This window comes from Tyto alba, unplaced genomic scaffold (genome assembly GCF_018691265.1).
Source record: "Tyto alba isolate M040663 unplaced genomic scaffold, T.alba_DEE_v4.0 Super-Scaffold_39, whole genome shotgun sequence".
Lineage (NCBI taxonomy): Eukaryota > Metazoa > Chordata > Aves > Strigiformes > Tytonidae > Tyto > Tyto alba.
The window spans coordinates 4,499,639-4,520,375 of record NW_024881314.1 but is presented as its reverse complement, the minus strand read 5'-3'; the positions used below and the strand labels follow the sequence as shown (position 1 = coordinate 4,520,375).

At 43.6% G+C, this 20,737-nt stretch overlaps 1 protein-coding gene across 2 annotated transcripts in view; it reads left to right on the top strand.

Moving 5' to 3' along the window:
* The window catches only part of RHBDL3 (rhomboid like 3), a 65,873-nt gene that overhangs the window by 33,768 nt on the left and 11,368 nt on the right, over positions 1–20,737 (top strand). Inside the window, exons 1-4 of one of the 2 annotated variants that reach the window (XM_009964508.2) lie at positions 978–1,087; positions 4,410–4,568; positions 18,971–19,195; positions 19,905–20,053. In XM_009964508.2, coding sequence (XP_009962810.2) covers positions 1,058–1,087; positions 4,410–4,568; positions 18,971–19,195; positions 19,905–20,053 — 563 coding nt within the window. In that variant the 5' untranslated portion in view covers positions 978–1,057. Of the gene's footprint in view, positions 1–977; positions 1,088–4,409; positions 4,569–18,970; positions 19,196–19,904; positions 20,054–20,737 lie in introns of those variants that run through there. The other variant, XM_042802708.1, reaches the window with a different exon arrangement.

The window sequence follows — 20,737 nt, the reverse complement described above, 5'->3', positions numbered from 1 at the left end:
GTCAGTGTCAGGAGGCCTGACTGCCAGGCCAGTCTCTCCCAGCAGTGAGGATACCACCAGATCATAGAATGATTCAGGGTTGAAGGGACTGATCCAACTCAACTTCTGATTTTGATGAAGTTGCTCGGGGCCTTGCCAATTGTGAAAACAACTTATGGCTTGGGTGATGCCAAATCAAAGTCCCTCAATGATGAAACCATGGATGGTAGCAAATTCTGTTCCTGCAATAGATCTGCAATCCTAAAGCCAGCCAAGGATCCTCATGTTGTGCCTGGCTCAGCTGTTGACTCCAGCTGCTCTGATGCCCCAGAGGGCTATTTGCCATGGGGGAGAGGAGCAGCTGGCTGGGCTATGTGAAATGTCTGCGTTTTCCCAAGACACCCATTGTCTGTCTGCAGCACCAGCCTCCACCCTACTTGCTCACTCAGCTGTGGCTGATGTGTCTTTAATTGAAGAGGAACAATTTGAGATTTCATTTTCTTTTCTCAACCATATTTCCATCAGAGTTTCCAGGGCCCCCTCACCTTATTTTTCTCTTGTAGTTTTGCTGTGAGGCCTTCAGTTTATTGTGTGTCTGCTCTAAAATAAGGAAGAAATAGGAAAAAATAGCTTGTTTTGGGCCAGGGAATTAAGATCCTGGATCAGATGGCTGCTACGGTCATTAACATATTTACATTTTTGCATAAGAGCCTGGTTGAGGATCAAGGGAGTTAGAGGCGATTGTCATTGAAATGCAGAGGAAACCTTGCATGAAATTGCCGTTAGTGTCCTATTGTTTGGGGGGACGAGGGGGGGCAAATAGCCTTCCTCGTGCCTGCACGGGTTGTGTAGCACTTGTCTGCCCAAGTAGGTGGGCAGAGGCATAAGTAAGTACACTGAAGGAAGCCACTGTGCTGACTTAGCTGCTGGGAGGCTTTGCCTGGGGAGCACTCCCTGTGGGGCTGGACTTGTGGCTCAGCACAGCCGTGCTGCTGGCTGCCAGTCATCTCCTGTCCTCTCAGTGAGACAAAGGTGCTCGGCTGGGCTTGTGGGAAAACTGGCACTTAACAACATCGTAATGGATAAATACATGGAGCGTCTAGCAAAGGTCAGTTGCCTCTTTTATAATTGATGGACCTGAGTGTTTTGAGTGTGCCAACACATGTTGTTTTTGCCATGTGTGGGGACATATGTTCTGCAGGACCAGCTCAGCTCCTTGATTTTTGTGGCTAGCTGTGATATCAAAAACAGAGTTGGAGGCAGTTTGAAGTGTTGGGGTGGATTTTGAGTGCTGTAGTGACAGATGAGGTTTTCATATGCTGAAAAAAAGTTGTTTAAACATAAATAAGAGAACTCCCTTACAGCTGGGGTTTACAGTAAAACATTCTGCTCTAAGTTGTGAAAGCAGTGGTCTAGTCCTGCTCTGAGGCAGGCCTTTTTTAGTTCAGATGCCAGTTCATTGCTCACCTATTACTCTTTCATGCTGTTCAGATCCACTGTTTTAATTCAAACCTATTTCTAATTAGTATCATTAACTTTGTGCCAAAAGAAAATTATCCATAGGAACCTGCAAAAGGAGAACAGGCTCCCTAGCATATTTCCAGTACTGAAAATACTAGCTACCTTCTGCCACTGCTTTGATTTTGGTGGGACAAGCAGTAAGACAGTGAGCTGAAGAAGGAATGCTGGTGCCCATTGGTGTGAGAAGGAAGCATCCTTGGTGCAAAGGCTTGTTCATAGCCACCACAGGTTTTAGCTGTCTGTCCATTTGGAGAGTCAGCGGCCAGTAACAGGGATGGACAGTACCGTCTTGAGTGACAAGATCATATCTGCTCTAGCACTAGTGAGTTTGGAGTCATTAATGTGTCCTTGTGCGTTGGTTTGAAGCTCTGAAGTGGTTGTGTAATTTCTCTTCTTGGTTACAAAATGTTTCTTTTTGGAATGCTTTAAAGCAGAACAGTCTGGGAAAAGTGGTTTGTGATCTTAGCAACTCTCTTGTGCTTCAGGAGCCTGTGTGCTTCAGCTCTTTATCTCTTCTGCCCTTTGATGTAATAGCCACATTCCCCTTGGCTGTGGCCGTTGGTCTTTCCTACCAAGTCAAACAATGAGCACACAGCATGGGGAGAGTCCCACACTTCAGTCACTGACTAGATCTCAAAGTAGGGAGGCATGTAAGCCTTCAAGGACCAATTGGTTTTGTCCTAGGCAAAGTAGGTTCTGACATCTTAAATGTCAAGATACAGTTAAAGTGGAGGGATTAAGTAAAATGTTGGTTAGGTCATATGTTTTCAGGAAACAAGGATGAACATAGCAGTATCTATGGGATTGCAGGTGTTAGATCCATTCACAAAATGACTCATCTCTCAGCTTCTGCAAATTCCCCTTGAGAAAGGTCATCTCAGGTATTATGCTAATAATACTTTATTTCCTGAGGATCTGTGCGTCTGGGATTGGGCACTGCAAAATTAGGCTGGCTTGGGAGTCCCAGCAAGAGCCAAAAAGCATTAGAGCTGAGCCTGCATGTAGAAACCGTGGTTTTGGGGTTGGGTTTAGAATGTGATCTGTTAACTCAAAGCATCAGAGTGGGCTGGAGTAGGGGAGCTAAACTTCTCCAGGGATTAAAATTAAGCCTTTGTTTAACAGTAAACAGCTGATGAAATCCACCTTTGGCTCTGAGTGCCAGCTGTCAGGAAGGTATATCCAGGCCATCTTGCAAGGACAGAACAAACCTTGGCAGAGGGTGGGGGAGCGTGCCCAGCTCTGACTGTCCACAGGTCACTTTGTCTTGTCTTGTGTAATCACTTGCCCCAGCAGCTTCCTCGCAGAGGGGCTCCTGCTTTGACAAAATAGCAGACCAGCCGTTTTCCAGCAAGGGGCTGTGATCTCCCCCCCTCAGACAGCTCCTCCTCAACACAGCAGCTAGTGATAGCACAGTCCCCAGAAGTGGCAGGAAAAAGGTGCTTAGGCCAGAAGGAGACAGAGCCAGGTCCTCACACGTGGGCACTGCATCCTCTAAACAAGCTGCCTGTGCTTGAGGCCGCTCTGTTTTATAGTCACTCTGCTTGCTGCAGAGGAAAGCCAGCCCTGCTGCTGGCAGGCTGTATCCTCTGCCACATCCCCCTTCTCACCTCCTCCCTTGCCAAGGCAGCCTTTACTCCACAGCGTCTGATTGAAGGCCCGGCACCTGTTCAGCTTTTGTTCTCAGTTAGGAAAGAGTGAGGATTGTCAGGACCTTTTTGGCTCTGCCAAGGCCTTTTATGTCCCAAATGTTTCCATGAAAAGACTCCCTCCTGACCACCCTGCCCCCTGACAGCCATTCAATCCAGCCAACAAGCTTGATATCATTATCCACAAAAGGAGGCCAGTGAGAACCAGGGTCCTCACAGCCAAGTTTGGGAAATCAAAGGCAAATCTCCCAGCAACAGAGAGCTGGCAGAGATCAGACTGCAACACAGCTAGTGCAGGCTGGTCTGGCAGCTTGCGTCCACTAGTTTTCAAAGCACAAAAGAAACGTGTTCGGCACGGTGCCAGTGGTGGCTTTGTTGGGGCTGGGGGTGTGCCCGCCTGTGGGCTGGCAGCCCCTCACAGAGTGCCCTGGGGAGCTCAGCATGGGCTAGAGGCCACTGGAAGCAGTTGTAAGTTTGAACAGCCTTGCAAAGCTGTCTCTTTTTGGTCAGTGGCATTTTTAGGAAATTAACAATTTAGTCTGAGGGAAAATAGTAATGTTTTTGGTCACAGTGAGATTCACTCCGAATCTCACCTGGGACTTTCCTTCTAATCACTCTGGTTTATGTTCTGAAAATGGCATGTGGCTGTCTTGTCACTTTTAGTTTGATATAATGTTCATCTGCTTTGTTCCCTGTCCAAAGACTTTCTTTCCAATCCATTTTAAAATGGAGAACTCTTCAGCAGTGAAAGCACTTACCATTTTGAAGGCATCTGTAGAGGTGATCTGGAAAGGTGACTGCCAGAAACACTCTGCACAGAAGGGGCTTGAGGAAGGATGGCATATTCCTGTGTTACAATTGTGTTAGGAAACACAGGAGTTAAAACTGTTTTCAGTATGTTTTATCTCACAGACTGCATTTACTTGATAGTTCAGATAAAGAGGGATATAAAAAATAACTAATAGAAATGATGATGCAAAGGGAAAAAAGGTGAAGGGAGCTGACCTAGCTGAAGTTTGGGTGGAGACGGTGATGGTGTGGATGATGATGCCTGGATTCACCCTCTCTGCAGCAGGGTGCTTTGCAGCCCCTGGGCAGTGAAAGGAATGTGGAGATGGGGTGATTGTAGAGCAATGCATCACCAAAGCCTAGAGCAGCCCCTGGGGTCCCTGCGGGTCTGCTTGCAGGTGATGAATGCATAGGAGGGCAGAGTTGTATGTAATGCAGTATGGTTAATTCTAGCACTTTCCCCTCCTATCCCAGTTCGATCCCGACAATACCGGCTACATCAGCACTGAGAAGTTTCGCTCCCTTCTCCAGAGACACGGCTCGGAGCTGGACCCCCATAAGCTGGAGGTTCTGCTGGCCCTGGCAGACAGCAACTCTGAGGGGAGGATCTGCTACCAGGACTTCGTCAACCTGGTGAGTGCTCTGGCTGGTAAGGCCTGTGAGTCCTTGGCTCTGCTTAAAACATGGGCTGTTGAGGGACAGTCTCTCTCCCTCCCTCCCTCTATCGACACCAGTGTTTGCCGTGTCCCTACATCACATTCTGCATGGGCTTGCTGAAGCATTCAGTGGTGACCAAACTCTCAAGCCAAGAGTCAAGTCATTGCTGATTTTTCCAGGGAAGCAAGTTTGCATGGGAAGAAACTGTGGATGCTGTTCTAAGAGGAGCATGAAGTGGTGGCTGCTGCTAGTTTAGAGGCTTTTGCTCTCAATATCAATTGGTAGCTGTTGTAAGGAGATACTTGTTTGCAAGCAGAGGTCTGTCAGTCTGGATGTCTCCTATTTTATCTAGAGATTTCACCACTTCCAGACAAAATATATAGATAACGTTGTGTTGACTTGCTGGGTGGAGTCATATTGCACTGCTGTAGGCATCAATAGCAACAGGGATAAAATGTTTCTAGGTCATGTTCATTTTATCCCAGGTAAGATGTCTCAGACTGCATGAGTCATGATCTGGATGCCTCTCTATCTGTACTGATGAGTCAATTAGTGAAGGGATCTCTCTGTTTCTTGTCAAGGCAGTTTGACGAGTCTACGCTGATGTAGACATGTGTTGTTAGATGCCCAGGATGGCCTAGAAATGTTGTTTGCAAGATGGGTATCCTGAACAGTGCCCATTCCAGGGGGTTTACCCTGTTCTTGCTCTGTCATTCCCCACCAGAGTCCCAGCAGATTTAAGGCAGCAGTAAGAGAAATCTGGGTGACATGAGCAATGAAAGTCAGTGATATCTCTAAGGTTTTACTGGAAAACTGGATGTGTTCTTGACACAGAGTATAATGATTTGCATCTCTGTGTGTTCCTGTGGTCAACATGGTGATTTGATCCTTCCATTTGTTGTGATCATTCCTGCATGTGTTCTTGGTTTAGAAAGAGTCTTCTGTATGCCCTGCCTTCATGTTAATCAGAAAAGTACAATAACAGGGCACAGCTGTCAAAGATCCAGGTCACAAGCTCAGTCAGGCTGTGGGCAGTGTGAAGGTGAAATTACTGTGATGCAATGACATAGATCAGCTGTATCTAATCAAGCTGTCCTGTTAGCCCCTTGCATGTGTTTAGGTACACAGTAGAATAAATGTAGAAACTATTAAATAGATCGCAGTGAGTGTGAGGTTTTCCTCAGTTTAAGCTTAATAAACAGTGTAGTCAGTGGTACTCTGTGATCAGCAGTGTATTTATAGCAACAGCTGCTTGTTCTACAGTTTGGTATATTCAAAGTACCATGCAAGCATTCACTAATTGAGCTGCACAACACTTAGGCAGCAGGAAGAGGTATCATCTAATTTCTTTTACAGAAATGATGGCCTATGGCCAGCCAACACATTGGCAACAGGCTCAGGAGTAGAACTGGGCTTTTTCCTCTCTCCTGGCTCCACTGAGCTCTGGAGCAGCACAAGCTAATGAGAGGCAGGTGGGAGGTGAAAGTCTTGGACATCCTCCTCCTTTGGGGAATAGGAGATTGTGCCAGCTCACACCCACCTGATGTGATTTCTGCAAAATGGCAAATTTCCTTCACTACTATTGAATGACTTCTCTTGTAAAGAAGTCATTGATTTTTCTGTCATCAGTCCCTCTCTCCTCATCTGCATTTTTTTTTTCACTTTCTAATCAATAGGCAATGCAATGCCAGGACATTAAACTACTTATAAATGGCATCTCTTTTCTCACTCCTGCTCTAGTTACTATTGATTTTCAACATCCTAACTCTTTAGGGCTCCTTCTCTCTTCCCTAGTTTCCTGCTCCCAAGCCTGCCTTGTGAACTTCCTGATGGAAGGAAACAGCACAGTTGACACAGAATCACTGTGAAATTAGCGATTTCCTTTACTTTACAGCTGTCAATCCTGGAAACTATGTGTGGTGGTGTTTAAGTGCGTGCTTGTGCTTGAAGATCTCTGCTTTTTGCTTGGGTTAATTTGTCTGTTTCAGTAGCTTAGCAAGAATTGATCTGTTCCCAAAAATTATGGTGCTGGATGTGGGGAAGAGAAAGGCTGACCTTTTAGTAGATCCACAGAGGTTTTACAAGCATGGCTCTGTGTGTGTGGTTTTCCCTTTCTCCGTCAATATTCATGAACAAATACTCTGACATGATCAGAGAACCTCATGGCCTCCCAAATGTGTCCAAGGTACTGAAACTTTGAACGAGAGGTAAAATTGCTTTAATAAACCTCTGGCCACAGGAGGGGCCATGAGGGGAGGAGTGTGGCTGGGTATCAAAGATGGTTTACAAGTGCAGTTGTCAAAGCAAAGGTGTGGAAGGAAGGAGACTCTTCTGTGTTTCTCACAAGCAGCTCTTTTGGTTTCTTTCCAAGCATGGGGATGGGAGGAGCTGATGAGCTGCCTGCAAGCTACTATGAAAAAAAATTAACTCTAACCCAGCCAAAACCAATACAAACATGTGCTGTCTCACAGAAGCCAGCAGAAAGTAGTGTTTAACCACTGGGCATCAAGAAGATTATCATCAATGGTCAGTTCCTGGGATATGATATCCTTTCTGTTTTTTCTCTCAGCTTTTCTAATGTTAATAAAAATCGAGCAGGGAGGGTATTCCCTTTTTTCAGGCTTGTAAAACCCTTCATCTATGCTGTGTTCCCTGGAAGTGTGACAGAATGTGATGCTGCTTATTCTGCAGGGTGCTTGGCTACTTAGTAGAGAGCCTGGTGTTGATAGATCCAATTAGTGACCATAGAAGCATCAGTAACTCCACTAAATTATTATTTCCAGGAGGCACTACTGGCCTTAAACCTTACAGAGCAATAGCATTGATGCTTTGTTGCCTCCAGGGTACTGCATGTCGCAAAGAGGGCAGTAAAAAATGCTCACACCCATATGCTTCAACATCATCATGAGCACCAAGACCTCTGCCTGCTCTCTCAGATACTGTGATCCCCAACTACAGGACTGCTGTTGAGCAAAGCTCTGTTACCTCCTGATGTCCAAAGTGTGTTGTGAATTTCTAGATGCACCAAAAATGTAATTCTAGGACTTCTCACTTTAAGGAGACCCACACAAAACATATGCCTGTCCTCAACTCAGCAAGGCAGCTTAAATTTCTGAAATTGAAAGCTTTACAGGATGACTATAGACCCTAGAAATCACTCAGTAAATATTTTGAGTAATGAATAAATTCAGGGAAGCTGAAGACTCCTGGTGTGATCTGCAAACAGAAAAGCCTGAAAAAAAATCAGATAGGTAACTCATTGGGAATTATTTATCCTCTGTATGTATGAGATTCATTTCATGTAGTTGTAAAACACAAAACCACAGTGCTGCAATCGTATCCATTTCTGTTTCCACACTGGATCTTGGAAGAATGGCAGAAAACAGTTTCAGATGGGATTTTTTTATCCTGTGTCTGAGACGGTATGGAATAACAAAAGTGTTTCCTGTACAAGTGGAGATGTCTCATGCATTTCTGTTGTCTGGTTGCTTTTCTGCATAGTGAAGGGAGGCGCTAAAAATGCACAGTGAAAATTCTAGCTTTGAACAGCATAAGCCACAGAAGGAGATAATGAACAAAGCTGCTTAACTACCTTTTCTACTTCTAGAGAGGAGACAAGCCAGGAGTTGATTATAGTTGAGATGTTATTTGCCCAGGTCCTTGCTGAACAGTGATTGCTGCTGGCAGTCTTGGACTACATCTCATAATATCCTGTGAACCGTTACAGAGCTAAAGAGTGGACCAGTGATACTCTGGAGAGACTCAGTCTCTTATTCTCTGGATAAACCTTACTTGTATTCTCTGCCTAAGAATGTGGATTCCTACTTTGGACAGGCTCGATCTTGGCTTTACCACCTCTTCGCCCTCTTCAGACATGTGAGCAGAGGCAAGGGTATGCAATGGAGCTTCTGAGGCCTTACTTGGCTTGACGGAGGGGCAATATGGAGCCAGTTCAGGCTGTGGTGGTAGCTTATATTCTCTTGTGAGAATCTGGTAGGTAACTTCTAGCCTTGCTCTGGTCAAGGAAAAGCTTTATAGAACCTCGTGTTTAATAAAGTAGCTTTTGCTAGAAAAGTAAATCACAGCTTATACTGAGACTAAAGCAAAATCTGTTCTGCAGCCCAAGAGATTTCTCTGCCAGGTCAACTCTACAGATCACTTCTGAACCAAGTGAGTTGCAAAAGCTGACCTCAGTGCATCCAGTGTGGTCCAGATTGGACCTGCTGGCATGGGGCAGGAGGACTTGAGGGGAAGAGAATGTGGCTGTCCCCCATTCCACTGCCTCTACCCTGGGAGGTGCCCCTAGTGCACACTGAAGGTCTCTCTGTCCCTGCAATGGATCTCATGTTCAAAGGTCAGAACTGGAAGTCGGGTGGACCTAAGTTTTGTTCCTGTCTCTGCAAAAGACTCACTGTGAAACTTGTGGAAGCCTGTCTATGCCTCATGGGTCTGTTTCTCCAGCAGACAGAATGGAGGTAAGAGTTACATCTCTTCTGAGGTTCACAGTTTTGGCAAAGTCAATGGCAGTTCTCCAGTGGAAGAAGAGCCAGGTGTTGGGGAACCAGCTCTCTGATGAGCATTTGCTTGAGGAGCTGTGTTGGGTCTAGAAGAGCTGAGGACAAATGCTGTTCCCTGAAGGCAATGGTATTTCAGCATGTTTGGGAAGAATTAGTAAGCTCTGAGAGAGAGTTCATGTGACTTGAGAAAAAGAAAACACCACTGTTTCCGACAGAAATGTTTAACTGTAGCTTTGTAGTAACTTGAAGCTGATGTAGCATCTCAGTAGTGAGCAAAATATATTAGCTAATTAAATGCACATCCTTTGTTTTCCAGATCAAGAATTAATACCCTCCTTGCTGGTTTCTAAGGACAGGCTAATTCTACTTCATTTTCAGTGAACAATATGCATTTTTTTAAGCACTGTGTAACAATAATCAGGTCAGCCTAATTCAAACTTTGCTGGCGCAAGCACACTTTACCCTCCAGAGAAAGATTTCCTTTAGTTTTTGTGATTCCTCTCTGACTGCTCAGTGTGCTGCCAGACTGCAAATCCTGCTTCTTCAAGGTAAAGAAATAAAACCGCAGATGCAGATTAAGAAATTTGCAGCCTCTACTATTCCTGCTCATGAGTGACAGAAACACAGGCCCATTGGCCATCAGGGAAGGTGAGAGGAAGATATCTTCGCAGTAGTTTCTTACTTCATGGAAGAGGCTGGAACATGATTAGCTGTTAGCGCAATGTTATCTTGTGCTATATGCTGTCAAGCTGCATGTTCAAAGGGGCAGTTATTATGTCAAAATATTGCAGGAGTCATAAAAGCAAGATAAAATATGGGCGCTGAAGGAGATTAAGTGACAACTCAGAGTCTTATGGTCTGCCTCTGCTAGTGGATGCTGGAGAAATACAAAGGTTAAGATTTAGGTGCTAGCTTCTCTGTCCTGAGCAGGGTGATCTGTAGAGGCCTGTGTAGTTTGAAGAGAGAGCAGAACTGGCTGAAAGGATAAAATATTTTGGGATTGCGTTACAATCTGCAAACAAAAACAGCAAGCCCAAAGTGGGTCCTGGAATGTTATAAGTGGGAAACGAGCTGGTTCAATGGAGGCTTTGACTTGCGCTTTACAGCTTCATCAGTCTATAGAAAGCTACTGTGTGGCTTATTCTAAAGAAAAAAATAGCAAAATAATGAAGTCCCACTCTAATATTAACACTTTCATAGACTTGCAAGAGTCTGTAATGCAGTATGGAAAGACACTTAAAGAAGCAATCTATTTAAGGATGATTAAACTTAAGCATGTGTTTAGAACAAGCTAATGCCTTTGCACGGCACTATGGATGTGGAATTAGCGTGCTTTGATTTAATGAAGTTGTGTTGTGAACTTTCCCCTCTAGACAATTTATTTGAAATTTGGTAAGGATAGAACTTCTAAAATGCTGCTGATGGTGTCATTAAGTGGGGTTCTTTTAAGGCTGTTTCGGCAAGTAGGGGGTAAGTTTTTTTCTCTTTTTCTTTAAAGAGCCAATGAAATTTAATGAGATTTTAAACTGACCTATGCAACTAGGAATTAGCAATCATGTTCCAAAGAGGGATGGCAGTTTTCTTCCTGAACTCCACAATGCTTTTCCCTTTGCTTTGTGAAAGGCACAGCACATAGGCTGGTAGCCATTAAAATACATGTTGTTTTAGAGGTTGCAAAGCTCTTCTATCTCTGAGAGGGTTTTGGTTTTTGTTTTGTTTTGTTTTTTTCTCCAGAGTCATATGTGTTTTGCAATTGCTCTGCAGACCTTCTGCTGGCCACTTATGCCACTAAAAGGAGGCATTAAAGCATCTTCTCTGACTTGTGAGTTTTCCTTTTGCAGAGATCTCGGAGATAGCAGTACACCCTCCCTAACAGTAGTCACCAAATGAAAAGTTCATGTTGTTTGGCTCTGTGAAAGGACTTTTCTCCAAACTTTCAATGTGTTGTTTTATCTTAACAGAGCAGAGATGGAACATTTCTCCAGCTGGGCACAGGATTCAGTAGGCAATAGCCAGCCATGTCAGAAGGACCAGTTCTGCCAGGTGTTGAACCCCTCCTGCTGTTCCCTTAGCTCCCTATTTCCTCTTGCTCTAACTCCAGACTGTTTTTCCATTGCTTTCCAAGGCTTCAAAAGTAGCTGCTTATATTTTTCTGAAGACATTTTTTAATAATGCATGGCTGGAAGCCATTTGTTCTGATTAGTCACTTCAGTGATAAAACTAAGGTTTGGTTCTGTCCCTTGTAGGGACAATGTGTGTGCCTGTAGATTTTTCATGGTCATCCTTTTTGCTTTGAAAGGTAACTCTTGCCTTTGCTGTTCCAGTGCTTGCAACGGTAACACTTTTACTTGGGATACTTCCTCCAACCTGGCTTGAACTGAAATGAGGAGAAACGGTGAAAGAAAAGCTGTAGCTAGGGAAAGACTTAACATTTTTAAAGAGAAAACATTGAATTTTATCTTTTGGCTTTGTGAGTGTGTATGTGACAGCACCAGGAGGGCTTTATTATCATTGTGGAGGTATGATTTAAGTTATGTACCGTATTCTTGTGTGTGGGGAGGTGAGAGAGGTGCTTTAAACCATGGTTTGCTTGAGGTTTTTTTTAATGGTACTTAGAAGTACTGCATAGCACAGTCATAAAGTAGCTATAAATTCCACTTCCAGTGTCTTTGCCTGTCCTTTACTGAGCCAGCTGACAGCCTGCATAGAACGCTTAGGTGAACAAGGCTTTACAGGAACTCTATATAACTCTTTATTACCTGAGTCACTGGGAAGATAAGCAATAAAGCCTAAATCTCCAATTCTCAGGGGAATCTCCAGGCAAGACAAAAGTTTGTCCAAATGAATATCTCTTCTTCCTGCTAAATCCTTTTTTGCTTTCTAGTGAGTGTTTTAAGCTTAAAAGGCTATTGCAGAATAACCCAAGACCTCAGTTCTAGTGGTTTTGTCCAGCATTTGTTGTTTTGTTCTCACTCTTGCTAACCTAGAAAGGTTTGTTGCAGGCAAAGCTTCAGGTTTTATAGCTCCATTTTTCTCCTCTGTGCTGTGCTGATTGAACCAGGGCAGATCCTCTGCCAAACATCAAGAGGATCCCCATCTGGAGTCCACTGGGATGTCTTTCAGCTTCCAGTGGGACACTCCTTTAAGTGTTCTTTCTGTCCTTGATTCACTGTCTCGGCTAAAAGTATAGGATTCCTGAGATCTCTTCCTGGCCTTTATTCAGATGTATAATAATAAATATTTAATTAAAAAAGATTTGTAAATCTCTTATTTCAGTATTTGATCTAATAGTATGCTATTGTGAGTAAGGAGGAGGTTTTATCAAGAGGTAGATGAGATCAGTCGTGACTGTGTCCTCATCCATTTCTTACCTCTCAGTGTATTAAAGCTCTTATTGAGATACAAAGTTCTTACTCCAGGGAGCACTTCCAGGAGCTGGATACCCCTACTGATAAATGTGCCTCACACTGCCTTCATGTTTTCCTTCACATTTTGGAGAAAACTGGTGTTTTTTTGACATTCCAAGAGCCACATGCATCTCCTGAGGGGGGGGAGAAAAGCTGTCAGAGGGCCAGGTGAAAGAGGGCCATCTTGAAACTTAGTAATGTGGATGCAAAAGCTTCTTTTGCAGTGTGTTGGGTTTGTAGGTTACTCTGACTCCATTAATTACTGGCTACACATAGCAGCAGAAGAGAGAGTTTCTTCCAAGTGAACTAGTCTGGCAAATAATCTTTATGCCAATGAAAGTGGAACTTAGCATAGAAATTGCCATCTTTAACCATGATTCCTCAGCTGTTTTCAGTCATGTACAGTTGAAACTAGAGAAGCACTATGTTAACTTAAATGGTTCTTTGAATTGTGTCTGCATCTAAAATACACGTGAGTGGTAAATTTTTTTTTTTTTTTTTTTTTAATTTTACTTCACAAAATTAAATTTGGATTCATTTCAGTTGTGGAATCCTTCCCAGCACCAATGAAAAATGGAGCTTGTGTTGGGGGATTTGAAGTTTGAAACTTGCTGTGTTTTGACACAATGTTATTTGAACCACAATGTTAGTCTTGTCCTGCAAGTAGTGTTTTTGTAATTAAGGTTGAAATCTGAATATGTTTCTACCTTTTCTAATGGAAGTGCTGGAAGGTTTAAGCCTGGTACATTTAATAGCAGTCTGGACAAAACCTTGAGCAGGGAATACCCCTGCAATGACCAGAATAATTTATTTGGTCTCTCCTGCCTCTAACTTTTCTTGAGTCCCCAGAGCAAATCAGGATGTTGGTATTTGCTTTTTTACCATTTGATACTGTTTGGGAAAGTGCTACCAGGTTGGCTCAGAGGATGTGAACATCTGTGACAGATGAACTTGATGCTGAGCTATGCGTTTTGGGAAAAACCGTCTTTACCCAGATTAGCATTTTGTAGAAGTGCGGAGTGGGGGAAGAAAATAAATGTGAATCTTGAAAGCAAAATTGATTGGAGAGGCTGCATTTGTAAGTAAAGTGGGTTGTAAAACTGGAGCTGACAGAGGCTTTTAAAAAGCTTGTGCTAACTTCTGATTTAGTGTTCTGTGTCTTGGAGGATCAGAGCTGGAGAGCTGAATGCATTGCCTGTCACAGTGTTGTATGTGTTTAAAAATAGCTGTAGACCAGCCTCAAAGATGCCAAAACATAATGGGCCAAAATTCATGTTTTCCAAAGCCTCCTGAGTGAGGTTGAATAAAAACCGTAAAAAGGGTACTGTGCCCCACACAATCCATGGAACTAGATATGGGGAAATGTTGCATGACTTGGCTGTTGATTATTTGAGACAGCAACAGTAGTGCAGATAGCCAAGAAACACAGAGAAATTGGTCTGCCAGTGGGAATGGACAGTTTCCATTGCAAATTGCAGATTATCTGAGACTAGTTCTAGATTGGCATGTGTGCTGAACAAAAGCAGGCTTTCTACTTTACCAAAGTTTGGCACTGTCCTATGCTAGACAGTAAGGGCTCTTACGCTAATTTTTGACATTTTTCAGTGTTGAAGACAGGTTCAGATGTAAGTAGGAAAAAATTTCCTTTCTGGCAGACATATCAAACCCATCCTTTGAGCAGAGCTGTAGCACTAAGCCTTGTTTTGTTTTGGTATGGTAATACCAAAGGGCAGAGGTGGCAGTGCATGGTTACCAGTCATGTCAGCTTGTCTGTTTTGCAAGGGAGATTTCTTTCTCTCTGCATAATAACTTCTTGCAGGCATGAAGGCCTAAGGGAATATGTTGTTCCCCACTGCTGCCTTCACTCTCCACATACTATTTGCTGTACCCATCTGCCTGCATCTTTAATATCAGGCGCATTAAAGAAGTCCCATATCAATTGCATGAAGAGAAGTGGGATGGGGTGCCCTGAGCTTCTGGAGCCTGTGCAGGCCAACAATGGGCCCAGTGTTCTTTCAGCTGATGATTAAATACTTGGCTCATAAATACCGATATTATGTAATTCCTAAATCAAGTCAGCAAATTGTGACCATATGTGAGACTCTCTGTTTGAGAAGATTTGAGTCTTCCAAAGTCAGTCTGAAGAACAAAATAGGCTTCACATCAAGAGTTGTTGAGAATGGCAGTAATGACTTAATCCTCTGACATCATGCCCTAGTTTGAGATAAACAGTGTGATCGGAAGGCCTGTGAGTAGGCCCAGGACTGTTGTGTTTGCTTGAGCTGTGGCAGTCAGCTCTGCTACATCTTTGGAGATCATTTCTTTACTGGTGTGATTGGCAATGATTGCAGGTGGGGACCAGCAGGATGTCTTCTTAATGAGAAGCCTAATTTTAACAGGTGCTTAGTACATCCAGTCATCCACATCTTAGTGGATTGTGGGGGCTTTTCAGCATGTGTAGTATGCTCCTGACACTGTCTGTCCCTGCCTCATCTGTGTGTAAAACCATACCAAGACTATGGCATTTTGAGGGAACCTGAACCTTGTTTCCATATCCTCTGCCCTAAAGGAGGCCTGACAAATATTTTTATGTTCCTGCCTGAGGTGGCGGGAGATTTAGTCCATGCTAAGAGCTCTGAAGAGTTAGAGATGTAATTATGGGTACCAAAGGCTCTTAATTTTCTGGGTAAATTGAAATCTGGCTCCCACTGACACATTACCTACTGTTGACAGTAGACACAGGGAATGCAGGGAGTATCTTGCTTCTTGACAGTTACATCCCTTCCAAACGGTCTGGTAGTGTGTTGCAATCTGTGAAGAATACAGTTGGTGCTGGATATCTCTGTATGTTCTGCAAGACTGCAGCAGTTTGTGACATGCTTCATTTAATTTGCAGGCAGTTTTCTTGTTGCCTCCTTGCTAAGAGTTGATTAATTTGAATACCCAGTAGACCCTCTATCATAGGGCAGGATTCCAGCCACCTAAGAAGTTGACTTCAAAGGTATTTTGCGTCTCTGAACACTTTGATCCCATGACCTCATATCCAAGTTAGCCATAAAGCATTTGCTTTTGTCTGTATTGACAAACCCTAGAAACTCTTAATTCATTTACATGTTTTTCTGTGCCTATCTCACAGTATCTAGAGAAGTCTACCTAAAATCAACTATGAGGAAGAGGCTCTGCTTGCTGTTTACAAGTGCAGCTGATGTGATACATCCATACCTGTTGTTCAGAGAGGCTACTAATAGGCAGTGCCTCATGGTGTATAGAAATAACCTTGTGTGTATTGAGGCATACAAGGTCTTTCTCCAGCAGTCATGTGTGCTCCTGAGAGAGCTGTCAGTCTTTTGTCCACAGGCTTCCCTTGTTCTTGTAATATCAACATTTACTGGTTTCCTATCATTACCAGTTTAAACAACCCTTGGCATTTTATCATCTGGATGTGGTCAGAAACAACCAATATGGAACACCTTGTAAAAATAATGGGGTGTGAGAACAGGTAGACAGCTGCAACTGTCTTTCATCATTCCTTGTAGGAAATCACATTGTCATGAGCTTCCATTTTAGTTTCTATGTGGGGTGTGGAAGGTCCTGTGGTTTATTTTCCTCTCTTAGAGGAGGGAGGTAGAGCTTTCTGCTCGACAGAAGGGCCTGAAAGCAGTGCAGCCTAGCGATCAGAGAAGTCATACAACTTGGATTCTTCTAACTCTAGTGTATGGCCTTGGGCAAATCATTTAGTGTTGTGAGGTCCAGCTTCCCACCTCCTCAGGAGAGCCAGAGGCTTTGTTCATCTGAGGTGCAGCTTCCACAGTGATCCTGCAATATCCAGTTCTTAGCAAGGCGAAGAAGACCTTTCCCTTCTGTTTTGTTTTTAGTATGTTGAAGAACACCTTCAGAATCATCATGGTGATGAATTTGCACTGTCCTGGTTGTTATTTGGGCTCTTTGAGCAGCATTGGCAGTAATGCAGAGCAGGACACTGGACTGATGGAGCTGTGCTGAATTCAGGCGATTGAGCAAGTCCCTTTTTGCCATGCTCAGCAATAACAGATGGGTTCAGTGGTGCCTGTGTTATGATCCTCTGCTGAACCAAATGCAAGGAAATTTCTGCTACAAGCCTAGCACAGATGTAAATGTCAGCAGCCTTTGGAGTTTCCTGCCCATCTTTCTCACCAGTCTCTACAGCAAGGAGGTGCTCATCTGTTGAGGGTGGCCAGCACTTCTTGATGCTGAACTGCAGTGATTATTTTCTTTTGTTGGCTCTGGAAACAATTATATTTTCCACCGAAGTGCTGCAGTGGGGAAAAGCACTGACTGTTTTGTGGTAGTCAGGAAAATCACACATATCACTGTAACTAGAATAAGCATGTCAACAGCTTCAGTCAACTGCCCAGTATCTTCATCTGTAGCAAGCAAATTTATAGTTTCAGTCTGAACTTCTTCTTGTCCACAAGAGGAGTGAAGCCAGAGAGAACAGAATGAACTCTGTGAGGGAGCATGCACACTATGTCTCTGACAGGCTGCTCTGAACTAACCTGGAGCAAAGCCTTCTTCTGTGGACACAATGAGGTCATTAAGTGGCTAAAGATGCCTTTTGAAACAGATGTATGTCTGTCACCTACCAAAAAGAGCCACAAGTTCTAAAGAAAGACTTATACCTTATGGATATTTCTCTATGAAAATATTGTCTTTCAGTATAACCGGGCTTTTGGAATGCAACAGATCACCAACATTTTTTTAACCCTCATCATCCCTAGTTTTAAATAAAAGCTTTTGGGTGATAGACTTGGGAAAACTGGAAGGAAGATATCTGTGGACAGATATTTTTTTTTTTCTTCTTTGCCCTTTCTGCTTCTTTTGCTGGAAGTCTTCTTTTACAAGAGTTTTATGAATGAGTGAAGGAAAGAGAAAGCAAATGAGACATACCAAGAAATGAGAGTGTTCAGAGTAAACCTTTTTATTAATTTAAAACAACTCAAAAAGAACATCAATAACAAATTTTTCCCCAGTTTTAAAAAAATTAAATAGATCAATTGCCTGTCACTGTTGCTCACATCAGTGAATTTCCACATTGGAGGGACAGGCTAAGACTAAGGAGGGATGGGCAGCTGCTGGGAGAATGGGCCGCAGAGTCATCACCTCAGATGGCCCCTTTGCCTTGCTCCAGTGATTAACAGGAGGTGGCTCCCTGCAGCAATTACTGTGTTTTAAGCAGCTTGGTCCAGCTTGGAACAATTACCCGGCTGCTTGGGCAGCAAGAGCACAAGCTTTGGGCTTTGGTGTCTTCAGGATATTAGCTGAAACCAATGTGATCCAAGACAACTGGAAGCCAACGCTGTTGAACATCATCTCTTACTTGGTTCTGGGAGACTGGAGGTGCTGGTGGTTTCTGAGATCAGTTAGCAGTTCTTGCAAAAGAAGGACCAGGCTGTCACATTTGCTTTGCTGCTTTTAACAGTAAAAGGTCCCCCTACAGCGATCTTTATGCATAGTTAGCCTTTTAAGTCTTCCTGCCAAAGATTCAGCCAGTACAGACAGTGACTCTAATGCAGCAGGTTTGTTTGATATCAGGGCTAATTAGCAATTATCCAAATCTTGGAGCAAACTCTTTCAGACCTGTTTTTTTCCTTTTTCTTTTTTTTCCCCCCCAAACAGGCTAGGCATAAAATTCCATCTGCCTTATTTGCAAATGCAATTGCTTTAATTATGCATCCAAATTGGGAAAGTGTATGCTCAAAAAGATAGACAGCTAATTCTATGCATGTAAGACGATAATGCATATACAAATTAGCTGTATCCTCCAAAGCCTGCACCATCTCAAAACCTTCCCGCTCTGAGGATAACTGTTTTAAAATAATACATCCTTTCCTCTTGCAAGTTTACAGCAGCTAAGACACCCTGTACACCAGTTCTGTTGCTGTTACTCATGCAGTTTTGGTTTACACAAAGGGCTAATTTTCTTTGCACCTCCTGCCAACAAGGACCAGAACACAAGGGTTAGATGCTGTAAATGTGCCTGCTGCTACATTCAATAAATTTTCTGCCCCAAGAGATGGCAAGTGCAGGGAAGTGTAATAGAATAGGGAGACATGAGGGAAGGAGGACACAGGAATGTGGATTGTGGTAACTGATGGTGAAGACAGTGGATGGAAGGCTGGAGAATGGGCCAGAGAGGTCAGCCAGGTGCATCAGCAGCCTCTGCTCTGCATTGCCAGTGTTCTTTCTGCCCTGACCTCATCTATTGGCATTGTAGAAGCAAACCCTGGTACTGGTTTTCCTTGCACCCCGTGTAGATCACCCTGTGATCATCCTGAGACTTTGTTCCTAAAGCTCCAGCCTGGTGGTGGTTCTCCTGCCTGCCTGGATGTGGTGCTGCCAAACTGGCACTGATCTTCCCAGATGGTTGTGCCAGGCTTTGCTTTGTCCTCATGATTTCTTGCTTTTCTTTTTCCAGATGAGCAACAAAAGGTCGAACAGTTTCCGCCAAGCCATCCTTCAGGGGAACAGGAGGCTGTGCAGCAAGGCACTGCTGGAGGAAACTGGGCTGAGCCTTTCGCAGAGGCTGATCCGGCATGTTGCATATGAAACCCTGCCACGAGAGATAGACCGCAAGTGGTACTACGACAGCTATACCTGCTGCCCTCCACCCTGGTTCATGATTACCATCACTATTGTAGAGGCAAGTACCTTAAGGCCCTCTCTCTGGGAACCCACCCTACACTGCCAAAGTCTTTGCTGGGACATGAACAAGGGTTATAGTGGGACCCAGACAAGGACAAGCGTAAAGCTGATGGTCATTTTGGCCTACCTGTATGTGTGTGTATAAGTGGAGATGGTGATCCTATCTGTCTCTAAGTGTGGTTATTAGCCTTTGAAATAATTTGTATGTGAAACCACAGAATTTGGGAAACCATAGCAAAACCTTTTGAGGAGTGAAAATATTCACAGTTTTAGGGAGAATCATTATTCAAATGATGGAATTAGGAGAAAAATTCCTATATGGTTATCTCTGTTCTGTGGAGAGAAAAAAGAGGGAAGAGAAACTGGGTTAAATATTATGACCTGCTCATCTGTTGCCCAAATGAGATCTGTGCACAGTTGCTGAGTAATGTGCTCAAATAAGCACAGAGGAGGATATAATATGGCACTGATCAGTAGGGTGCTGAGTTCCTCTGACTCAGTGGCTGGTGTGTTACAGAAAGATGCATATAGAGTTATACCAATGTATTGCAGGTTCTTCAAAACAGTGAACTTTCATGCTGTGTGAAGCTGTCAAATGGGAGAAAAATTATTGTACATTTGACTTTTTTCTCCGTGATTTTAAGCTACAAAGTGCTTTTCAGCAAGAGAAGGCATTTCCTAACCAAGAAATCTCTCTGCTCTTTTAGGTTGCCTTTTTTCTTTACAATGGAGTGGTATTAGACAGATTTGTGCTGCAAGTCAGCCACCCTTTATACCTGAAGAATGCATTACTTTACCATCCTCAGCTCCGTGCTCAGGCTTGGAGGTACCTAACCTACATATTCATGCATGCAGGGTGAGTACTTACAAACTGCAGAGATTCCCCACAGTTCAGGTTCCCCAGAGAGAGGGAGGAGGAGGAAGTGACAAAATCAGCTTGGAAATAATTTTTTAAAAATCAATTCTAAATTGCATATAAAAATCTGATGATGTTGTAGAGTGCTGGGCGATGAGGGGCAAACCTTCGCAGCTCTCTGAAGGGAGGAGGCAACATAAGGAACTTAGCAGATGCTGCTCTTCTCCCCAGCAGTGCTGGGACCACACCTTCCTCTTATTGTGCACTTCCCCCTGTGTGCTTCCTAAAACTCACCAGGTTGAAGCCCAGTGTCCCTTTAGAGGAGCTGAGCAAGTGGTAGAACAAGTCTGCAAAGACGTGGACTGGTATTTAAAAACTGCATGGTGTATTCTTGCTAGACTTCCTAGTTGAGGTTGGAAAAGTCAATTAAATTCCCTGTGCCTATGGTATGTCATCACTTAGTAATGTTGTCCCTTCTGTAGGGACTGAAATAATGCCTAGAAGCCTGAGTCAAGATTGAACTCCCATTTTGTACACACTGTACAAACACCAGTGTTCCTGAAGAGTTGACAATCTCGACTGACCAGATGGACAGAGAATGGTCCATCTAACGCAAAATGCAAAATGAAGGTGCACAGTAAAATGAATCCTCCTTCATCCCATGGGAGGTATGTAGCAGACTTG